General features: G+C 38.2%; 1 protein-coding gene across 1 annotated transcript; it reads right to left on the bottom strand.

Annotated features, from left to right (window-relative positions):
- Positions 1-215: 215 nt before the first annotated feature.
- Positions 216-20,021, bottom strand: EREG (epiregulin). Its single transcript, XM_043906479.1, has 5 exons — positions 19,809-20,021; positions 7,894-7,980; positions 5,944-6,067; positions 4,945-5,094; positions 216-2,930 (listed from the first exon to the last, which is right to left on the bottom strand). Exons 1-5 carry the CDS (start codon positions 19,855-19,857, stop codon positions 2,849-2,851), a joined length of 492 nt encoding a protein of 163 aa, XP_043762414.1. The 5' UTR covers positions 19,858-20,021; the 3' UTR covers positions 216-2,848.
- Positions 20,022-20,286: the final 265 nt, after the last annotated feature.

A 20,286-nucleotide genomic window follows, 5' to 3' on the forward strand; every position in this document is an offset into this window, starting at 1 on the left:
ATTCTTTTCAAATATACTAACATTTAGAATTTTATAACTAATATAATTCCTTACATTTCAAAGAAATTCTTCACTATGGTAGGCCATAATCTATGATAAATTTATAAAGTCCTTTCCCAAACTAAAACCAATGTCTTTAAACACATTATAGTCCTGTCACTGCTTTTAAGCCCTTTAATGTAGTATGGAAAAACAAAAGAGACTAAATCAATCACTGACATTTTTAATGCAAGGTGTTTCATGCATTTTTATTTTTCAATTTTGTTTTTTCCAGTTTCCAACAAAAAATAAATAAAAATTAATAATATCCTGTGAAGTATCTATAGTTTCCTTCAATATCTTAAGGTACACAATTATCAAAGCTGATATTGAACACAAACAAATTGATACAATTCAGTACTCTGATAAAATTCATTGTCAAATAAGTTACTTTAAACTGCATGTGATACAACTTTATGTTCTATAGCATCTTGAATATAAACTGTATACCAAAATGGCTCTTCAAACTTAAAAAGTGCAATTACAGAGTGCAAAAACAGCAGAGAGAGATTCACTTTCTTACATTTAACCTCATCCAACTTGAATAACAGGCATGTTTTAGATAAAATTATTCTTTAGTCAAAACATTAAATTTTACTCAAGCAACACTGTTTATATAAAAGCTGTGACTCCCCGTTTTCCCATATGAATAAGAGTAGAAAGAAATCATAAAGTAATGGGCAGCAAGTTAAACACATTTTTCCCCAAAAGTCTACATACTGACTGTTGCAGCAAAAATGGCAAAATGGATCAGACATGAGTTTTTAAAAACTGCATTACTGAATTCAACAGAAATTAGAAGCTAGTATCATGTATTTGGTACATGCTCTGACACCTCAGAGCAGTTGAATTTAACTAATCCTCTTCTCAGGACTCAGAAATAAAAATCTGTCCTCAATGCACCATCTGTCTCCTTGTTTTGACTTTGGCAGAGAGATAAGAACAAAGAATGTCCAAAAGAACAGTGGCATTTGATTGTATTTTAAATACTTAATATATTATACAAATCTTGATTGTGAGATTACATCTTTAGCATCAATCTTAGAGCCTCTTTGGTTATAGAGTATGTCTACTGGGTTACTGTGTGGTCTTGGTGGGAAGCCACAATCTAGGTATTTATGCATTGGTTTGCATTTAGTCTCAATACATTAGATATAGATAGATCTTTCTAGAAATATATATAGTGAGAAATTTGTAAAATAAGGAAGATAGACTAAATATGAGCCAAATTTTTTTCATTGTTTGTAAGCAACATGAGCTAATAGCAATGGTTTTTTAATGTTTGCTCAGCATTATCTTCATTAAGACATTTTTAAAATTAATTTTCACTCATAAAAGCAATCTGTGTCCTATCTTTTTTATTATTTAATATCAAATTATAAATAAAAATATAACTTTTACAGGGGCTAAAGATTTAACATCCCAAACCACTTGCAATTAATTATGTAATATGAATTGAAATACTCAGGATAAACCAATATGACTCCCTTTTGTAACAAAATAAATGGATTTCATATGACTTCTTGGTTCGTCAATAAAATTTTTTTGAAGCAATCAATATCACTCAAAATAAGCAGACCTCCCTTACATACAGTAGATGTCAATAAGGATGTGTAGGATTTAAAACATATTTGCACATTTGACTTCAGCTATATTACTGGGAAACAGAAATATGCTTTTAGATCTCTTTAGACCATATATAGAATAACTGTCTTATACTTTAACACTTAGTCCATCAAATTTTGGACTGATTTAATTGTAGAATTCTTTAGCAAAGTTCATATAGAAATAAATACTCTTCAAAAAAGAAGCACCAATTTTGGCTTCATGTGTGGATTTTTTTTATTAGTTCATGAGCAACAGTTACCTAGCACAAATGTTGTACTGAAAAAAAAAAAAAAGAACATTGTGAAGCTATACATAAAATTACATAAAAGATGGTAAAAGTTTTCTCAATTCATTTTCTTAAGGAAAATCTATTAGACCAGCAGTCCCCAATCTTTTTGGCTCCAGGGACTGGTTTTGTGGAGGACAATTTTTCCATGCACCAGGGAGAGGTGAGTGATGGGGAGAGGCTGTAAATACAGATGAAGCTTTGCTTGCTCGCCTGCCACTCACCTCTGATGTGTGGCCCACTTCTAACCAGCCGTAGACTGGGAGCAGTCTGTGGCCGGGGGTTGGGGACCCCTGTATTAGATGGATGACTCTTATCCATAGGAGTTGTGAATGGACATAGAGAATTGCACACATTCCTTCCAGGCAGTAAACAGAGAGGATGTGTGAGCGGAGGGAGCAGAGGGTATAGCCCAAGATCTATATTTGCTTCTCCCCAATTCCCATAGCATTACTGCTTCAATACATGGCACAGTGGTGCCAACTCAAACACCAAACTCTGATACAGTCAAACCAATTATCATTGATTCGAGGAGTAGAAAAATATATTAAATTGGTTTGACCATATTCTAGGCTTATAGAAATCTGTCACGTACTGACACTTTCTAAACAGTGAACTGGGCATTGCTCACTCCTATGCACTGTACACCAGGCAAAAAGTTTTCAGTAAAGCATTTAGCTCAGAAAAGGATTTCTTACAAAAATATCCACTTTCCTTTTATATTAAATATTTTGTGTACATTATACATTAGCAATCTGTTAAAAATAAAACAAAAATAAAAACTTTTCTTAGTATATTAAAAAATACATCATTGCTGACTTAACATATGACCCCACATAAATATTATTAATAAAATAGGAATATTAACATAACCAGGCATGCAGTGCATCCTGCCCATAAGCTTAACGGCACCATTCAGACTTGCGGCAATGCCGGATCCCCTGACGTCACTCTTTCATATTCCTTCTTTGGTTCTTTACTTTTTCGATTTCTGTACCTAGAAACATTCAGAAATGAAATCATTAGCACTGTAGTTAACAGTAATAAGACAAACACTTGGACTCTAAAGGTATTTCAGCATGGTGCTTCCATAATGACATAGGTAACCAGGTTTAGGTTGAAGGTGAGAAAAAAGGGAAGAAGCAAGAAGTAGTTTCCCTCAACAAATAATTTTGGGAGGAAATGGTGAAATGCAGTTAAATAACTTCTCAGAGGCTTACAGATGGTCATGAAAATTGTAAAATTCCAGGAGAGCATGTGACCACATTTAATCCTGGACTGTTATCATTTTTTTTCTTTTTCTCTGTCTTCCCTTCCCTTTTCCTTCCTTCTTTCCTTATTACAAATAAGAAAAAAAGTACAAATACTTTGAATATCACTATTATATTCTACCTATCACGTTGATGTAATGTTGTCACCAATAAAAATAAAAATAACTAATATGTATCAGGCAATCACTATGTGACTGACAATGTTTTAAGTGCTATATATTCATTATTTATTTTGTCTTTACACTTAGCATTATCATCCTCATTTTACAGATGAAAAAAGTAAAATACAAATGGATTACATAACCTGGCAAGTTCTCCTAGCTAGGATTCATAAATCTAGTGGTTCAGAATCTTCATTCACTCATTCATTAAAGCTATCTACCTAATATTTTGAGTTCATTTTCTACCCATTTTGAAGATGAATCATGTAGACTTAAGGAAACTGCATAATGTTTTTACTTAGTTGAAAAACACAATTAGGAAAACCTTTGTTTAGCCTTGATCTGGCTACTTGTCAACTAAACAAGCCAGGACATGTCAATTCACCTCTCTGGGTCTCACTTTCTCATCTTTCTAAAAGAAAGGATTGTAGTTAAAGACCTTTCAGGTGTGTTTCATTTGCAATAATATTCAGTTATGTGATCGTAACTAATTAAAAAGTATTATAATTTGATGAATACTTAGAAGTAAACAAAGACCAAATAAATTTAATCTTGTAAAAGTAACATTTTTGGAGCTTCAAAAGTAGAAGTGCATTATTTTCAGCAAAAATAAAGTACAATTCACTCGAATGTACACTGAAAAATTTGTAGCCCTTCCAAAATAAGAAGGATTTCATGGAGACATGTTAAAGGCAGCTATTAAGTAGGGCTTTCCAGGTGGCACGGTGGTAAAGAGCCAGCCTGCCAATGCAGGAGATGCAAGAGACTCAGTTTTTATTCCTGGATCAGGATGTTCCCTTGCAGTAGGAAATGACAACCCACTCCAGTATTCTTGCGTGGAAAAGTCCATGGACAGAGGAGCCTGGCAAGCTACAGTCAATGGGGTCGCAAACAGTTGGATATGACTGAGCACACACACTATTTAAGTCATACTATTCATGATCCTAACCTTAAAAAACAATCTGATATACTGTCAAAAGTTTCAATGCCCATTCAGTTATCAGCATATATCAGTATAGCACTGTACATGAATATAGAGTGTTGAAGATGGAATTTTAAGGGATTGGCATGAACCAATTTTTAAAAGTAAGCTCTTAGAATTATCCGGACGCTAGTTTTTACTAGTCTGCCTTAAATTTTAAGATCCTAAGCCTCTAGGGTTATTAATTTATAAAATATATTTTATGAAATACAAACTTTGATCTAATAAATTAAATACAAGTGGCTAAATTTAACACTGGCATGATGCCTTATGATTTACTTTTGCATGTGTTACACTCAATACTGATAGTACTCCTGTCATTAATGTAGAATAAGGATTTCTATTTGTATTTTATAAAGGAAGGAACTGACACTCTTAGTTTAAGTTGTATAAAGTCACAGAGGTAATAAATAACAGAGCCCAAAATAGAGTCAAGTCCAGCTGCTCTGCTGCTGAAACTTCCTTAAAAATATCTTTAGTGCAGAGTCTGTCTTTTCCCACTAAATAATACTTTGCCATGTTTTTACCCAGTTTGTGTGTCTTGTATAAAGGTAATTTACAAAAGCAGAGTGTTAAAAAACAAAAACACTGGCTTACCATCTGCAAAAGTAGTATATGGAACCAGCAACTATGACAAGGAACAAGATAACAAGAATCACGGTCAAAGCCACATATTCTTTGCTCAGAGGTTTTTGGACGGTTAAAAAGAAATGCTCACACCGGACACCAGTGTAACCTACTTCACACCTAAAGGAAGATAAAGATCAATTATTTTGAAAAGAAATCTTGGTTCTGAATTAGTTTCATAAGAGATCATCTCACACTACAATGCAAGATATCAACAAGGTCTGCCAAAAGTTGTAAAAATGACTTCAAAGACTGACCTGAAAGCTGGCCCAACCTTGATAAAAGAGCCCCATGAAGCTCTCAAATTGTAACTGTTGTATTAAAATGATAGTCTGATTCAGCTGCCAATGTGGCTGACAATGGTGTTTTGTAAGTTGTGTGGTTTTGCGGTGTTTTTTGTCTAAATCAGTGGAGTCAATGCTTGTAACAATAGCTGACATATAAGTCCAGTGAAAAGATTAAAAGTTGACCTGCTATTGTGGTAAGTGTGAGAGGAAGATATCTGAAGCCCTCCCCATTCCACACCCCTGAAGTATCTGTATAATCTGATAACTACCATTTCTTCTGCTATTTGTTCCCCAACTTAAAAGAAGGTGGCACTAGTGGTAAAGAACCCGTCTGCCAATGCAGGAGGCATAAGAGAGCCAGGTTTGATCCCTGGGTCAGGAAGATCCCCTGGAGAAGGGAATGGCTACCCACTCCGGTATTCTTGCCTGGAGAATCCCACGGACAGAGGAGCCTGGTGGGCTACAGTCCATAGCGTTGCAAAGAGTCAGACACAGCTGAAGTGACTTAGTACACACAGCACAACTTAAAAGAAAAACTCAGTATTAAGTTTCTGATAGTAAATATAAATTGCATGCTAATAGTACTAAAAACTGCAGGCCATGGAAATAATAATTATTAAGAAGATAAAAGAGAGACAATGTGGGTTTATAAAAACTTGTTTGTTTGTGTTTGGCACATTACCTGCAGTAATTTTCACTCATGTCTACCAGGTAGATGCACTGTCCATGCAAACAGTAGCCATTCATATCAGCGCTACACTTTGTTATTGACACTTGAGCCACACGTGGATTATCTTCAGTTTGAACTGTGAAAGAAATGGAAAGTGGAATGTATTCTGTTATTTTCTCTGAAGTAGTAATCAGCCTTTCATAATAGTAACCACTCTCAGGCATTTGTGGACAAAAAGTCACTTTAGTTATCCTACTCTCTAAACCAATAAGCAAAACACTGGATTGCCAAAGGAAAATGTCCAGAGGACTAAACAAAACAACATAAAAACTGGGAATAAAATTCTCAAAAGACAACGTTTAAGGATAGAAAAGGTAAGTTGAAGGCACACATGAAAAATCACAATACTTTACGACTATTCACTTATCCAAATAAGGTTGCCTAATTTTTTCAAATAATTCTGACATTTGCAAGCTGAATCCATTAATTAATTTAAGACAGATTAAATCTATAGCGGGCTTTAAGCCAACAAGGCTTGTTTTGGGGTGCAGTCTCTGGTAGCTCAGTCGGTAAAGGATCCACCTGCAATGCAGGAGACTAGGGTTTGATCCCTGGGTCAGGAAGATCCCCTGGAGAAGGAAATGGCAACCCACTCCAGTATTCTTGCCTGGAAAATCCCATGGAAGAATCTGACAGGCTACGGTCCATTGGGTCAAAAGAATCAGACATGACTTATGACTAAACCACCACCCCAAACCCAAAATCAATCAAAGTCTCTAATGATAAGACTTGAACATGAACTAAACAAACATTGACTTATAAATGCCTTGGTTACACAAATACAACCATGAAAATGGTAGCCTCTTTAGAATAGTGCTACAACCTACACATAAAATTTACTTTAGAATTTTTTATAAAGAACTTTTTTTTTTTTTTAACAATTTATTTACTTTTTTGGCCGTGTGGCATGTGGGATCTTAGTTCCCAAACCAGGGATTGAACCCATGTCCTCTGCAGTTGAGTCTTAACCATTGGACCACCAGGGAATCCCTAGAATGTTTTCATTACTAAAATTTGAAGAATCTAAATGAAATAATCAAACAGGACATCTTAACTGTAATACTCTTGTTCAAATAGCCAAAAATAGGGAGCGAGGCAGACCAAACCTCTAGAGTATAATGAGGAAGGACAAGAAAGGAGGTGTAATACTCTGGTTACTCAGGATAACTCTGAACTCAATAACTCAGACTGAGTATAAAGCACATCTCTCCTGAACCACAGTCAGAGTCCTCTGGGGTCCAAAGATGAGGCTATGTACCACTTATCTGTATGCATGTATGCTAAGTCGCTTCAGTTGTGTCTGGCTCTTTGTGAGGCTATGGACCATAGCCCGTCAGGCTCCTCTGTCCATGGGATTTTTCCAGGCAAGAATACTGGAGGGGGTTGCCATGCCCTTCTCCAGGGGATCTTCCCAACTCAGGGATCAAACCCACATCTCCTGCATTGGCAGGCTAGTTCTTTACCACTAGTGCCACCTAAGCATGGTATTTGGCATGTATTAAGTACTCTATAGATAGTTTCTAAATGAATGCTGTAACTCAAAATAAAGGACATCATTTGCTCCTTTTACAAAAAATAACAAAATATGTTATCTACTGTGTACAAAGCTCAAATTTGCCTATTTTGCCTGGGATCCAACCTCTCCCAATAGTGTCACAGCTCTGAAATGTTCAAAGGGAATCTGATTTTCTTTGTTCCCTCTCTTTAAGATCAAATCTTCACATTTAACTATATATACAGTCCCTCTGCCTTCAGTTACTCCTTTATGTAATTTTTCCAGATCATTGAGTTGTTAATAGAGCAGCTATTCCCCCCTCTTTTTCCCACTATCTCATATTTATAGTCATATTTCTGTTAAGAACGTGTAATTATTTGATGCAACATTAAAAAAGCTGGGCTTACCTAATGCTGTGCAGTTATCTTCCGACTCTCCTGGGATACATGAAGGAATCACAGTTGTACTGAAGACTGCTTGAAGAAGATAGAAAACTATTTATGGAGAAAAAGAAAATATATAACTAATGCTTCAAGAAAGAAATTTTGACTAGATTTCCACATAATTACAATATTTGCAGATTTCTTTGAATTATTTCAAGAATTTGATCCATCTAAACCATGAAAGAAAATAATTCATGCAAACAGGCATATCACTGAAAATAAATGAACACCCAGCCCTGTGTCCCATGGTAAAAGCCTTGGCATTACATTCAGAGTTACAAAATTGACCTGCTCTAAACATTTCACAGTAACCTTTTCAAAGACCTGGTTTTAACATCTGATTTCTTAAGAAGCTTAGCAATTGGAAAATTTCCACAGTTTTACTTCATGATGTGTTCAGAGCAATGCTCCAAAGTAGAACCTATCACAAAGAAGGCTTCAAATAAAACTCAGCTTCTATTTATGGTCACAATGAAATAGGACTCTCAACCGAAGATGTATCAGTTGTTGATTTAAGTACCTAAGGTACTCTTTGTATTACACATGAAAATATTAATAGATTTTAATGAACAATGTGTAATCTAAGTAAAGTCACAACATATCTTATCCAATATGGGAAGGAATACACACACTTACATGAACCATATTGAGCCTTAGAATATGGTTTCTGTCAGCCAATAAGAGATTAACAAGGTGTTTCACTGTGTGTCTCCACTGAAAAGATACATGTTGGGTAACTGGCACCAGGATGACTCAAGAAGTTTGTGAATTGCATGGAAAGAATAGGAAGAATCCTTTCAACTGCAGGAAAGTTTACTGAAGAGAGTTTTACTGTTCTTCTTAGGAGTCATGTATTTGCTCTTTAATCACTCGTTCCAGGTTATATGAGTAACTGTTACATAATAAACATTATTGGTGGTGGTGGTGATAGCAGTTAGCAGCAGCTGACATTTCTTCACCATGTACTACGTGTGGGCATATAGATTTCTTATGGTCTGAGACACCAGGGCCCAAGAATACTGGAGTGGGTAGCCATTTTCTTCTCCAGGGGATCTTCCTGACCCAGGGATCGAACCTGGGTATCCCACATTGCAGTACGATTCTTTGCCGTCTGAATCATCAGGGAAGCCCATCCTTACCTATGCTATCTCTTTAATCCACCCAGTGACTCTTTGAAGAAGATACTGCTGTTCTCCCCATTAGCCATGAAAAAGTGAGGCATAAAGAGTTTAAGTAACTTTCTTCAGAGTACACAGCAATGTTGTTCGTGGGCCACGTTACAGAATTTGGAAATAGGCAATAACACTAGAGTATAATGGACATTACAGGGAATGAACTCAGCTAAATGTAAATGAAGCAGAGTATTTAACGCCATAAAGAGGCAACAAAGTATGGTGGAAAGGCAATCCTGGGAGAAAACCTGAGCTATGCAATTTTGGACAAATTAATTAAATTCTCTGGATCTCAATTTTCCCAAATTTATAGTTTGGGGGAGAATTAAATGAAATGGGACTCATGAATATTCCATGCCATTCAATAGCTAGCTTGTTTTTAGCAGTAGTATATGTGGATAGTGCCCTCTGCTGGTCTATAAGAAGGTTATAAATCTCTCTGTACTTTGCTATTTTAAAGGATAATTATTCCATATAATAAAGAATTTTATTTTTTCACAAGCAGAGGAGGTGTGTACGTGTTAAGCAAATTGAGTATGATTTGGGTAAAGCATAAGCATCAGAGTTTGTAGTTTCTTAATGTTTCAAACTTGACACTGATAATAATCCTGTGAAGTAGTTATATTAACCTCAATAACTGCAGTGTAGTTAAATTAAATGTCTTATCCAAGACCAATTATCTAGAGATTATAGAAGATAAGGGTTAGGAGTACATCTTATGACATCAAGTCTCATAACCTTTCAGTGACTTGAAAATATCTTTTGGAAAGTTTAGAATTACTACCTCCCTGCTCCATATTTCTCCTACAATATAAATGATACTTTGATTGTCCTTACAGAGGAAAAAAAAAATCTTCCTTAAATGACAAAAAAAAAAAAATGGCTAAAATTTGGATTCCACTGTCAGTTGAACAGAGATGGAAAAGGATAACTTTGTCCACACATTTTTCTAGGGGTGAATTAGCGAGAGTTTTATCCAAGCCAGTATCGTTCTACTTCTCGATATAATTTTGCCATGAACTTTCACTCATAAAGAATTACCTCCTTTGATTTATACAATCTGCTCAACACAAGCTGGAGTTTTAAATGTGTGTTTTTACATCCCTGACATTCCTATTCCTCCACGGCTCTTCAACCGATGGGAGGAGATATTATCGATTCTCCTGCAAAAGGGCCAGCCAGGTCCACTGTGCAAATGCACATTTCTCTGCAAAGGATCGTTTCTTCATTCTTTGCGGAAACCAGACACTAGCCTTTCCTGTTCAGAACTGCTTACAAATGCAACCTGCAACTATTATAATAGAATCCAGCTAATTGCTCTGAGGTGTTGCTTATTAGTTGTTTTTTTTTTTTTTTTTTCTCAAAGGTTTTTCATATTGCTAGTTTTTCCACCGTTGGAAACTTTGTTCCAGTTGGTCAAGCCACAAGTGAAATATTTGTCTTTGTGAATTAAAGAATGTTCAGGGCAGGGCGTGCCTCCACAAAACCTGGGCTGTCCTAACCTCTGACGCTCCCTTGGACATAGTCCATCTCTCAGGATGGTTTCTATGAGACTTGGTACATTAATCCCACATCCGGGTATTTTACAGATGGAATTGTAAATGATTTTAAATGTAGCTCTCAAATGACAGTGTTTAGATTACACTTTCATCACAGATATATGTAGCCAATGAACCACTAAGTGTTCAGTTCTTGTGTGTGCTCAGTCATGTCTGACTCTTGGCGACCCCATGGACTGTAGCCGGCCAGGCTCCTCTGTCCATGTTATTTTCCAGGCCAGAATACTTGAGTGGGTTGTAGTTTCCTTCTCCAGGGGATCTTTCCAATGACCCAGGGATAAGACATGCATCTTTTGTGTCTCCTGCACTAGCTCGCAGATTCTTTACCACTAGCACCACTTGGGAAGAATTACCAAAATTGGTTCCAAATGAACTACCAAAATTGGTTCTAAATCATGTGTTCATTCACACAGCTCTATTGCTTCAAAATTGATTTTCAAGCTTTCCTCAACTTCACATCTAGCCCAGGGCCTTGCGCAATGGAGTAAAGGAATAGTGGGGAGAGATCAAAAGATTGAAAAAGTTCACCCATGGAGAATTTTAACATCTAGCATTAATATCCAATTATAATTCACTACTCATTAAAGTCATACAGGGATACATGCTGAAGTCCTATCTGTATTTTTCCTTAATCTCTCAGTTTTTCATGACTTTAGTGTTAATTGAACATAATGATTTTTCTCTAGGTCAATTACAAATCTTATATTTGAGTTTTTGATCTTGACCATGGGTCCCTGCTGAGAAAATATAACCCTATGATATTATTTGGATATAGAGTTTGGATAATGTCAGCATGTCAGCAAACAGATTGGTGGCCAGCCCTACATTGGTAACTAAGACACACAGGAATTCCATGCTAAATAGTAATTTGTAAACTCAAAATTAGCCATTGGAACTTCTATGTCAATAATGTTATGGAAACAAAACTGTCTTAGGAGCCCATTATTTCTGTCCAATTTCCAAATGGGTTTCAGGAATTTAAAGCTCGCCTATTCATCTAACTTCACCTTTCAGAGATTTGTTTCAGTGAAATCGCAAATGTGCCAGCAGGAAGTGGCACCGGTGACTCACAGGATACAAATCAGCTCCACTCTGAGTCAGGGCCGAGCCTACACCTTACACAATCCTGGGGGCAGCGCGTGGGAGAGGGTGAGTGCCATCACCCCAGGGGGGCGGGGGGGCACTAAATGTCCTGGGCCCTGGGGCATCAAGTGAAAAGTGCGTGCCTGACCTCCAGAAGGAATGCTAAAGGTAGAAAACGTCCTTTTTATTGCATACGGTTTCTTTTGTCCTTGCTTCCTTCTGGCCACACCGAGGGGCCATCTAGATGGAGACTGAGATTTGGTGACTGGTTAACCAAGCCTATTCTGCAATCATCAACTGCAATTCTCAGAGATAAAATGACTCTCCTGAATAACAATCAAGTCAAATAAAAATGACCCCAAATAAAATGAGATGGGTTACAGAATGAAAGGAATGCACCTTATTTCCCTAATTTAACCTTTTAGGATATTTAGACCAGAACAGCAAACTCATAATGAATCACAGAAATTGCCCAGCCCAAACAGGCAGCAAAATCCTCTTTGTTCACACTTCTGCTTGGTCACATGCCTACCTACTCACAAGACTGTTAGTTTTCTACCTTCTTCCAGGGCAGTCTGTAATTTTAGGATTTGTCTTTAACATACTAGGCTTGTTAGGTCTTGTATACTTTCAAGGAGTGAATATGCCTTCATCATTTCCAGACGTCTTTTTGTCTTAAATTCCACTATTAGATAAAGTTAAAATAACTGTAAGCTCTGTTATCACATCAGACACTGTAAAGAACTACTGAAAGTACTTTCTAGTAACAGCCTATTTCTCAGAGAATAGCACATATAATAGTACATACATATAATGTATATCTGTATAGCATAAACCTTGCTTCCTACCAGCAATCATTTTCTTTCTACAGCTTTTAATGTTAACTTTACCACTAAGTATCATTAAAAAGTACATGTAAAAGCCAACAGTAACTATTTAGGTAAAAACAGGATAACAGAATGAAACCAGAGGTTGATATAATGACAGGTTACAAATAAGTCTTTAATTTTGAATTTCAAATACAGCCATAAGATCTTCCTTGTCAAGTGTCAAGAGAAGATGTAATAAATAGGCCATAGTTTTCAGTTCAGAGACATTAAATAACTCTTCAGTTCTGGCAATAATTTCTAAATCATACTTCAAATTGCTCATATATTTTAGTTATCATACAATACTATACCTAAAACTATTCAAATCAAGAATTGTGTGTCAAAATATGAAAGTAGAGCTTATTTTATCATAAAAATGGATTTAATGCTGTCTATCTTATTCATAATGGAAATGTTCTTATAATATAGGAGAAAGAATATCAACTATTGTATAAAGGATACAATTTGTACTAGTCTGGATGTTTACAAGTTTTGTGACTGAGGGCTCTAAATATGGAATGTGCAACCTTTAAAACCAAAGATTCATCTCTAGGGTACTATTTCAAATTATCTATTGAAAATGTATTATTTTTCTTCAAGATAATATTTCACGGAGGATCCTTTTAGCACCTTTTCTATCTTCACCCCCTTCCATCTTGCTTCTTACATGTATCCCCATTGATTCAATTCATAAATTTAAATTACTATTACATTATTGTCTCAAAAGACAAATCTTCTAAAGGAGAAACAGTTTGGATAAGTGGGTGCCGTTTGCCTTTTCTTCCTTCCTTATAGTCATATTGTGGCCTACAACTTTGAAAACTTAACATTTTTAGACGCATACTAACTATTGTTATTGTTCATTCTTTACCGAAGCCCACTGCCAAAAATGAATTTGCAAAAGGATAGTGTTTTCATCAGTAAGCATCAAAAAAAAAAAAAGAAAGAAAAGAGGAGAAAACAAGTACATAAAAGATATTTTTTAAAGCCTTAAGGCTAATTACATTTCATTCCAAGAATCTGTGTGATGCACCTAGCAAAATGGGAGCTGCTAAGAAATTTTACTTTGTGAAAATATATTTTTTGGTTAGCACCGGAGAAGTCAACTTTTGTGCGAAGCACATGTGCATCCTTAGCATAACAGAAGGGTGGGAAGGGCTTAATTACACTTGATAAACGAGAGGGAAGGAAAGCAACTCAACTTACACTAACTTTTTAGTAATTACCTGTTTCTAATAATATTTGTTCAACAAATACCTACCAAGAGTCTTCTGTATGCATGATACTGAACAAGATGCTGCAAGGTAAACTGATGCAAGGGGCATAGTTTCTGTTCTAACTAGAGGCTAGGCCCCAGGTGGTGGTGAGGGAAGGAGGAACTTCATAGATGACACCACGTTTCTGACCGGAAAATATCAAGGAAGGTGGTGCCTTTAAAACAGTAGATAACATAGGCAAGACAGCAGGTTTGTGGCAGTGTTTGCAGCTAGTAGACATGAAGGAAGACATAATGAATGAAGGAATCTGGGTTTGCAGTTCATATATCATCTATTTATATTTATGAGGCACCTGGGAAAAAAGATCTTGAGTAAAAGAGTAGGAATGGAGTTGACAGGATCTATTTGAAAGTCTTATGAGGAAATATTACCTTTAAAAGATAGGAGTCATTCAAATGTTCCAAGGGAAAAGTATGGAATGGAAAATCATAGAACTTGGGAAATAGGTGACAAGGAGTGGATAGAAATGACCAAGGAAATTGGAGGGAAAAGGAAGTTCAGTCTTGCGGGAGTCAAGAGAACAGAATTATGAAAGGCGGCATGCAGTGGTTAGCAATGCAACGATTGGAGAAAGAATGAATGACTCCGTCATAAACAAGATTCAGCATTATTCAGGGAAAATGGTGTTAAAATGGGCAATAAAAATGGCTAAGTCGATTTTTTTAACATTAGAATTGCTTTTATATTTGCAACGAGCTTACCATTAACATGAATTTTATTTGTCTTAGTAACTCAAGCATTGATTATTCGAACTGCAACTTACAAGCGGCAATGTCTCCTAGCAATGGAAAACATTAGCTGGTGCTTCTCACCCTGGAGTAATTTTGCCAACCAGAGACATTTAGCAACGTCGGAAATATTCTGGGTTGTTACAACCAGAGCTGCCACTGACATCTCGTGGCTAGAGACCAGGATTGCTGCTAAATGCCCTGCAATGCATAGAACAGTCCACAACAAAAAACTACCCAGTCCATAGTGTAAACAGACCCAAGGTTGGAAATCCCTCCCAGCAGATCCGTGAGGTATGGAGCTAGTTCTAGCTCAGATACTGTTTATCTCTTTGCAGCCAGGTTTCCTTATCTTTGAAAATATCACCGGGGAGCAGGGTGGAGTAGGAGAGAGAGAATTCAGATTAGATTAAGGTTACTCTCATTTCTAAAATAATACTTTTTCTTGCTGATTATCCATCATTCAGTCATATCATTGCCCAATCTCCCTACCTCTCTCTCTCTCACACACACACACACACATACACATACACACACATCCATCCACACACACACAGTGTGATACACTTAAATTTTGTTAGGCATACTGTCATTGAATACAGACTATGTTGAGACAGAAATAGGGAAAACAGGAAAGAAAAAGTGTTCAACTTTATTATTAAACAGAAACGAATTTTCAAAAACTATTGTTCAGCCAAAATACTTGACTTTGCAAGCACATTTTCAAAGAACAGCTGTCTGAGTCAAAACAGAGTACTAAGAACCCTAAATAGAGTACCATTCTCATCATCCCTCCAATGATATTCATTGACTGGTTCACACAAGTCTGTTACAATGTGAATGATAAAAGCTGAGCATCAGTAAGGAAAGACAGGGCCAGATACACACTTACAGTGTGATGTGAAGAGTAAGATAGGAGGATTCAGAGAGAAGCAAAGGGGTGGGGGCGGCGGGCAGACTGCACATTTATTTTCCAGTGGTGAGAGAAAGATGGAGGGAGGTATCAGAGAAGGCCTGATACTTTTCTTCAATCTTAAAGGATGAGTAGAACTTTTCACCAAAAGTGAAGTGAGTTGGGAGCATCTATAATAGATGGCACAACATAATTTAAAAAGGAGCCTTACATGCCATGTAACTCACTTCTTTTAACATGTCTTATCATTTATAAACTGGGAAAAATAACGCCTTTCCTAGCTAAAAGGGAGTTACAAAGATCAAATGAGGCATTTTTCTAAAAACAACGCTTGCTACTACTGATAACATCGCTAACTTTAAAACTGTTTCTCATTATTTTTAATATTATATTTATAATATCCATATACAATAACCTAACAGCATAATTATTACAATCTCCATTTTACATATGAGAAAACTGAAGCTCAAGGAGGAATAAATTTTTCCAAAAGTATGAAATAAAAGAAGCGGGATGTTAAAACTATATTCGATATACTATGTCTCAATGCAAAACTGTAAAGTATGATACACATATGTGTGTATATAAACATATACATATATGCACTTACACATACATATGAGAAAGAGAGGCTTTTCCCCTTATCCTGAGGATTTTCAAAAAGATTTGTATTTCACTCACTTTAATGCCTCAAGTTTAAAATTCAGGCTTTTTGACCTAAGTAATTGAGCTAACTTTTTCTCTGGACAATTATCAAGCTGTCTTGGGTATTATTAACAGTATCCTAGTTAATAAATGCTTTAACCTAGAATGTCACTGAACCTTTATTTGCCCTGAAACCAGACATCCAGCCTTAACATAAACTGCATTGCCAGAGGACACTGAGTCTGTTGTATTACTTCATTTTCCAAAGGTTCAGAATTGCCATACCAAGGCCAAGGCTGTCAGGGTGCTCCTCCCTGAGGAGCTGGCCTATTACAGCTTTGGGGAGTCTTCTCATTGTCTTCTGAAGGAATGTTTCCAACAGCAGTTACAGCCATGGGGATTTGCATAGGCCTATATTCAGAGTGGAGACTGACAGGTGAGAAGACCACACCTAAATGCATAGTCTCTTTAAAGAGCATTTCTCACATGACATTTGCATCTCCTGTGTGATCATTCACCAGGACATGGGAGATTCCTGGGCAAAAATGAACAGGAGACATTCAAATTCAAGTTTTCCAAAGTGACTATGGGACCACTGCACTTTTTTTTAAAACCACATAAGTAGGTCTATTTTCTCACTGTTGATAAAGTATGCTGCAGATTCCACCTTGATCCCTTGTCAACACCACATTCAATTCACAATATTGTGAATGATCCAGGGAATAAAAAGTATGTGGGTTGCCTTCTCCTTGACTGCTTTACTTAATATACGTCTAGGAAACTATAAAAATAGAAACAAAGGTCTCAGTCAACTGATGTCAATGATTGCTTCATATAAAGTCATTTCCTAGGTATTAAAAATGCTGAATATAGGTTAAGTAAAAATGTAACATATCTGAGCAGAGCTTAAAGGAATAATCTCATCTTTTCTGTGCCTGGTTTTTTAAGTGATACCATCAGGTACCATTTTTGCACATACGCCAGTGCCCATAAGAGGTCCTAAGTACTGCAGCAACCCCCACACTACTCTAGGACTTCTCTATTAGAACCAGTTACTTTATTATGTTCCTGATAACTAACTCTGAGAACCTCCGGCTCTTTACACATTGACCCAGAATGACCTTGACATTTGCTGTCTCTAAGTCCTTGTAAGGTATCTGACATCACTGAGCCTTGGTTTCTTCGTTTGTCAAACTGGGCTGATCATCTCGACCTCATATAGTTATTTTAAGGAGTAAAGGATACATGGAAAACACCCCTCATACAAAATGGTTAGTTCACAGGAGGCATCTGCCTCCCCAGAGCCTGGATTTGGGTCTCAGGGTTGAACCACACAGTCCAATTACCCAAGTTGCTTATATGGCAAGATGATGTGGAAGGCCGCTAGGGTGCCTGGGTCAAAATCCAGACCGGAGAGGCCTGTCATCGTGTTTCTGCCCCTGATGTGTCATCTCAGGCTGTGCCAACACCAGGCAGCTCATAAACTCTCAGGGTCAAAAGGAAAGCTCTAAGGCGAGCCATTGCCTCACCGAGATCTATGCTTCTCAGATTTCAAGAAAGCATGTTTATTCTGTCAACTCTCTATCATTGTGCAATGAAGTATGGATAAATTGTCTTGGATCTGTCATTCAGGAGCATGCTCAAAAGCCCATCTAGGTATCCTTGAGTATGTTTGATTTTTAGATCAAAAGACTCTAAACATTAATTGCAGACTCAATATAAAATTTTTTTCTTTTTATTCGGGAACAGTCAATATCAAATATTTATAAAATGTAAAAGTGATCAAGTGATTGTGGGGTGTGTGTAGCAATTTAAATCTGCATGTGTTGGAGGCAGAAGATGGACATGAAAGTGTCTGTATTTTTTTCCACACATAAATACATATAAATTCCACAAAAAAGGGCAATAATAAAATGTTTGCTGAAAACTCGAATGAATGTCTCTTTTTCTTGAAGGATAGATATTTGGGAAAAGTATTTCTAGGTAATCTTTAGTTTAGGGGGGAAATGGCAATTTCAGAAAGAACAGTCGGCCTTGCCTTTTTTCCATGTGCTTTGGAATAAGACTATTGGACTTGCATACCTGAATAGAGTATAGAGATATGATACAGAACTTCAAACAGGAACTTTCCTAGTGGCAGAGAAATACCTAAACAAACTGGGAAAACAGAAACTGACCGAGCTCATTTAGAAATGGGCTTGGCAGCTGATGAAATAGGTGAACTATAATTAAGTAATGCAATAAAGGAGTTAAGCATTTTTATGACAACAAAAACACACACAACACATAAGCTAAGTGGGTAGTAACCAGGATATTCATAGGATCTTGATGTCTCAAATTAGAATACTCAATGAGTGGCCCAGAACAGACACATGCATTGTTCAAAGCAACCTTACAGGTGGGGAAAAAAGTGTAAAGCTCTTCTGACCTCTAGGTTGATATGTAACTCTAGGAAGACTTCATAACAAAGATAGCAAAGCCACATTATGTACTGAGAAACTCCCAGCAAGTTATTCTCAGAAGTTTTGGTAGAAACCACAGATCCTGTTCCCACCTGTGTTCTTGAACTTGGACAAGTAAGTTACAAGTATGCATAGTATGCATGTCATTAGGTCTCCTAACCCCTAAGATAAGGTGTGTCGAAATAATAATTTAACTGTCACATCCTGCACAGGTAGAGTTAGGGGAATTCGCCTCATTGCAATCCCAGAAATAACACGAGATTGGCAACCTTTATTTCCTTAGGAAAATTTTCATAAGAGCTCTTCTTGAAGTTTAGGAATTATCAAGATTTTTTTTTCAAAACCTGTAAAGTTACTTAAGGAATTTTTCCCCCTCTGTCCAAAAAAAAAAAAAAAAAACCACCCTGAATTATGTCAAATAAGAAGGCAGGCATTAAAGTACGCTCAGCCACTACAGGCTATGCGCCCGCGCGTGTGTGTGTGTGTGTGTGTGTGTGTGCGCGCGCGCTCAATCGTGTCCACTACAGGCTACAGGGTGCAATTAACAGCAAGTGATGAGCGCGCGGCCCGCGGGGGAGGCGGGCGGGGGGCCGGAAGCGGCAGGGCCCGCGTGTCCCTGCAGCTCCAGGTGAGCAAGCAGCGTTTCCACCGGTCCGGAGCTGCAGCGAAGCCGGCGCCGGCGCACGCCAGCGCCCCAGGAAGCTGAAGCCCGCTCAATTTAGAAAACTAAAGGCCAGGCGGGAGGAAACCGCTTTTCTTTCCCAAAAATCTTTTATAGGCGCGGGTCTAGTCTCTACTCCCGCCTCCGGTCCCCGCCCTCAGCCCAGTTTTCCCTTGTCTTTGGATTTCTTAAAACTGTCAGATTTTCCTAAGGGGGGGAAAAAAGTCTTTTCAACTTTTTATTTCTTCCAATACGGAGCTGTATTAATTCACGCAGAACACACAGCCCAAGTTCCTTGATCAGCGAAAGGCATATTGAACACTTGAACACCGCTGCCTGCTCCCCTAACCCATCCCATTCCATCCGCGGCGGGAGGGAAGGACCGGACTCGCCGCCTAAGGAGAGACGTGGTTGGAAGTGGAGGACGCTGGAGTCGGGTGGAAAGTGACAAGTGCCCCCCGGGCCGCCCGAGTCTCGTCCTCTGCGTCGGGCAGGGGGCGGGGGACTCACCCAGGACGAGCAGCAGCGTGGGGACCCGGCGGGCGCGGCGCGGCTCCATCCTCCTCCCGGTGAGCGTGTGCGAGGGCGCGCGGGCCACGGGGGCTGCGGCGGGTGCGGGAGGCGTCCGGCTGGGCGGCGGCGGCGGCGGCTGGAGCGACGGGGGCCCACGCGTCCCTGGGACACCTGGCCCGTGTCTGGCAAGTGAGCTTCACGGCCGCGCGCTGCGACCTTTATTAGTCTGGGGAGGGGCCTGAGTACTCACGGGCGAGCGGGGTGAGGTACACAGTGCCCGCAGTTTCATAATCGGCCCGGGGGAGGAGGGGCCGGAGGACGGTCCGGACGTCATCCTCCCTCTCTGAACACCTGAGAGGGACCGAGGAATGAGAAAATGCCCTTCTCGTGAGCCGGGGACTACTCCCCAAACTTTTCCAGCTCCCTCCCTGGCTCCTGCGGGAGGCGATGGGGAGCGTGGACCAGAAGGGTTGGT

Source organism: Cervus elaphus, chromosome 6 (genome assembly GCF_910594005.1).
Source record: "Cervus elaphus chromosome 6, mCerEla1.1, whole genome shotgun sequence".
Taxonomy (NCBI): domain Eukaryota; kingdom Metazoa; phylum Chordata; class Mammalia; order Artiodactyla; family Cervidae; genus Cervus; species Cervus elaphus.

Excerpts from the sequence above, each read along its gene's own strand:
- EREG (XM_043906479.1), bottom strand. The coding sequence starts at position 19,857 with ATGGAGCCGCGCCGCGCCCGCCGGGTCCCCACGCTGCTGCTCGTCCTG. Across the intron at positions 7,981-19,808 it reads CACGCTGCTGCTCGTCCTGG|TTTTCTATCTTCTTCAAGCA; the intron begins GTGAGTCCCCCG and ends CTCCATAAATAG. Across the intron at positions 2,931-4,944 it reads ATATACTACTTTTGCAGATG|GTACAGAAATCGAAAAAGTA; the intron begins GTAAGCCAGTGT and ends GAATGTTTCTAG.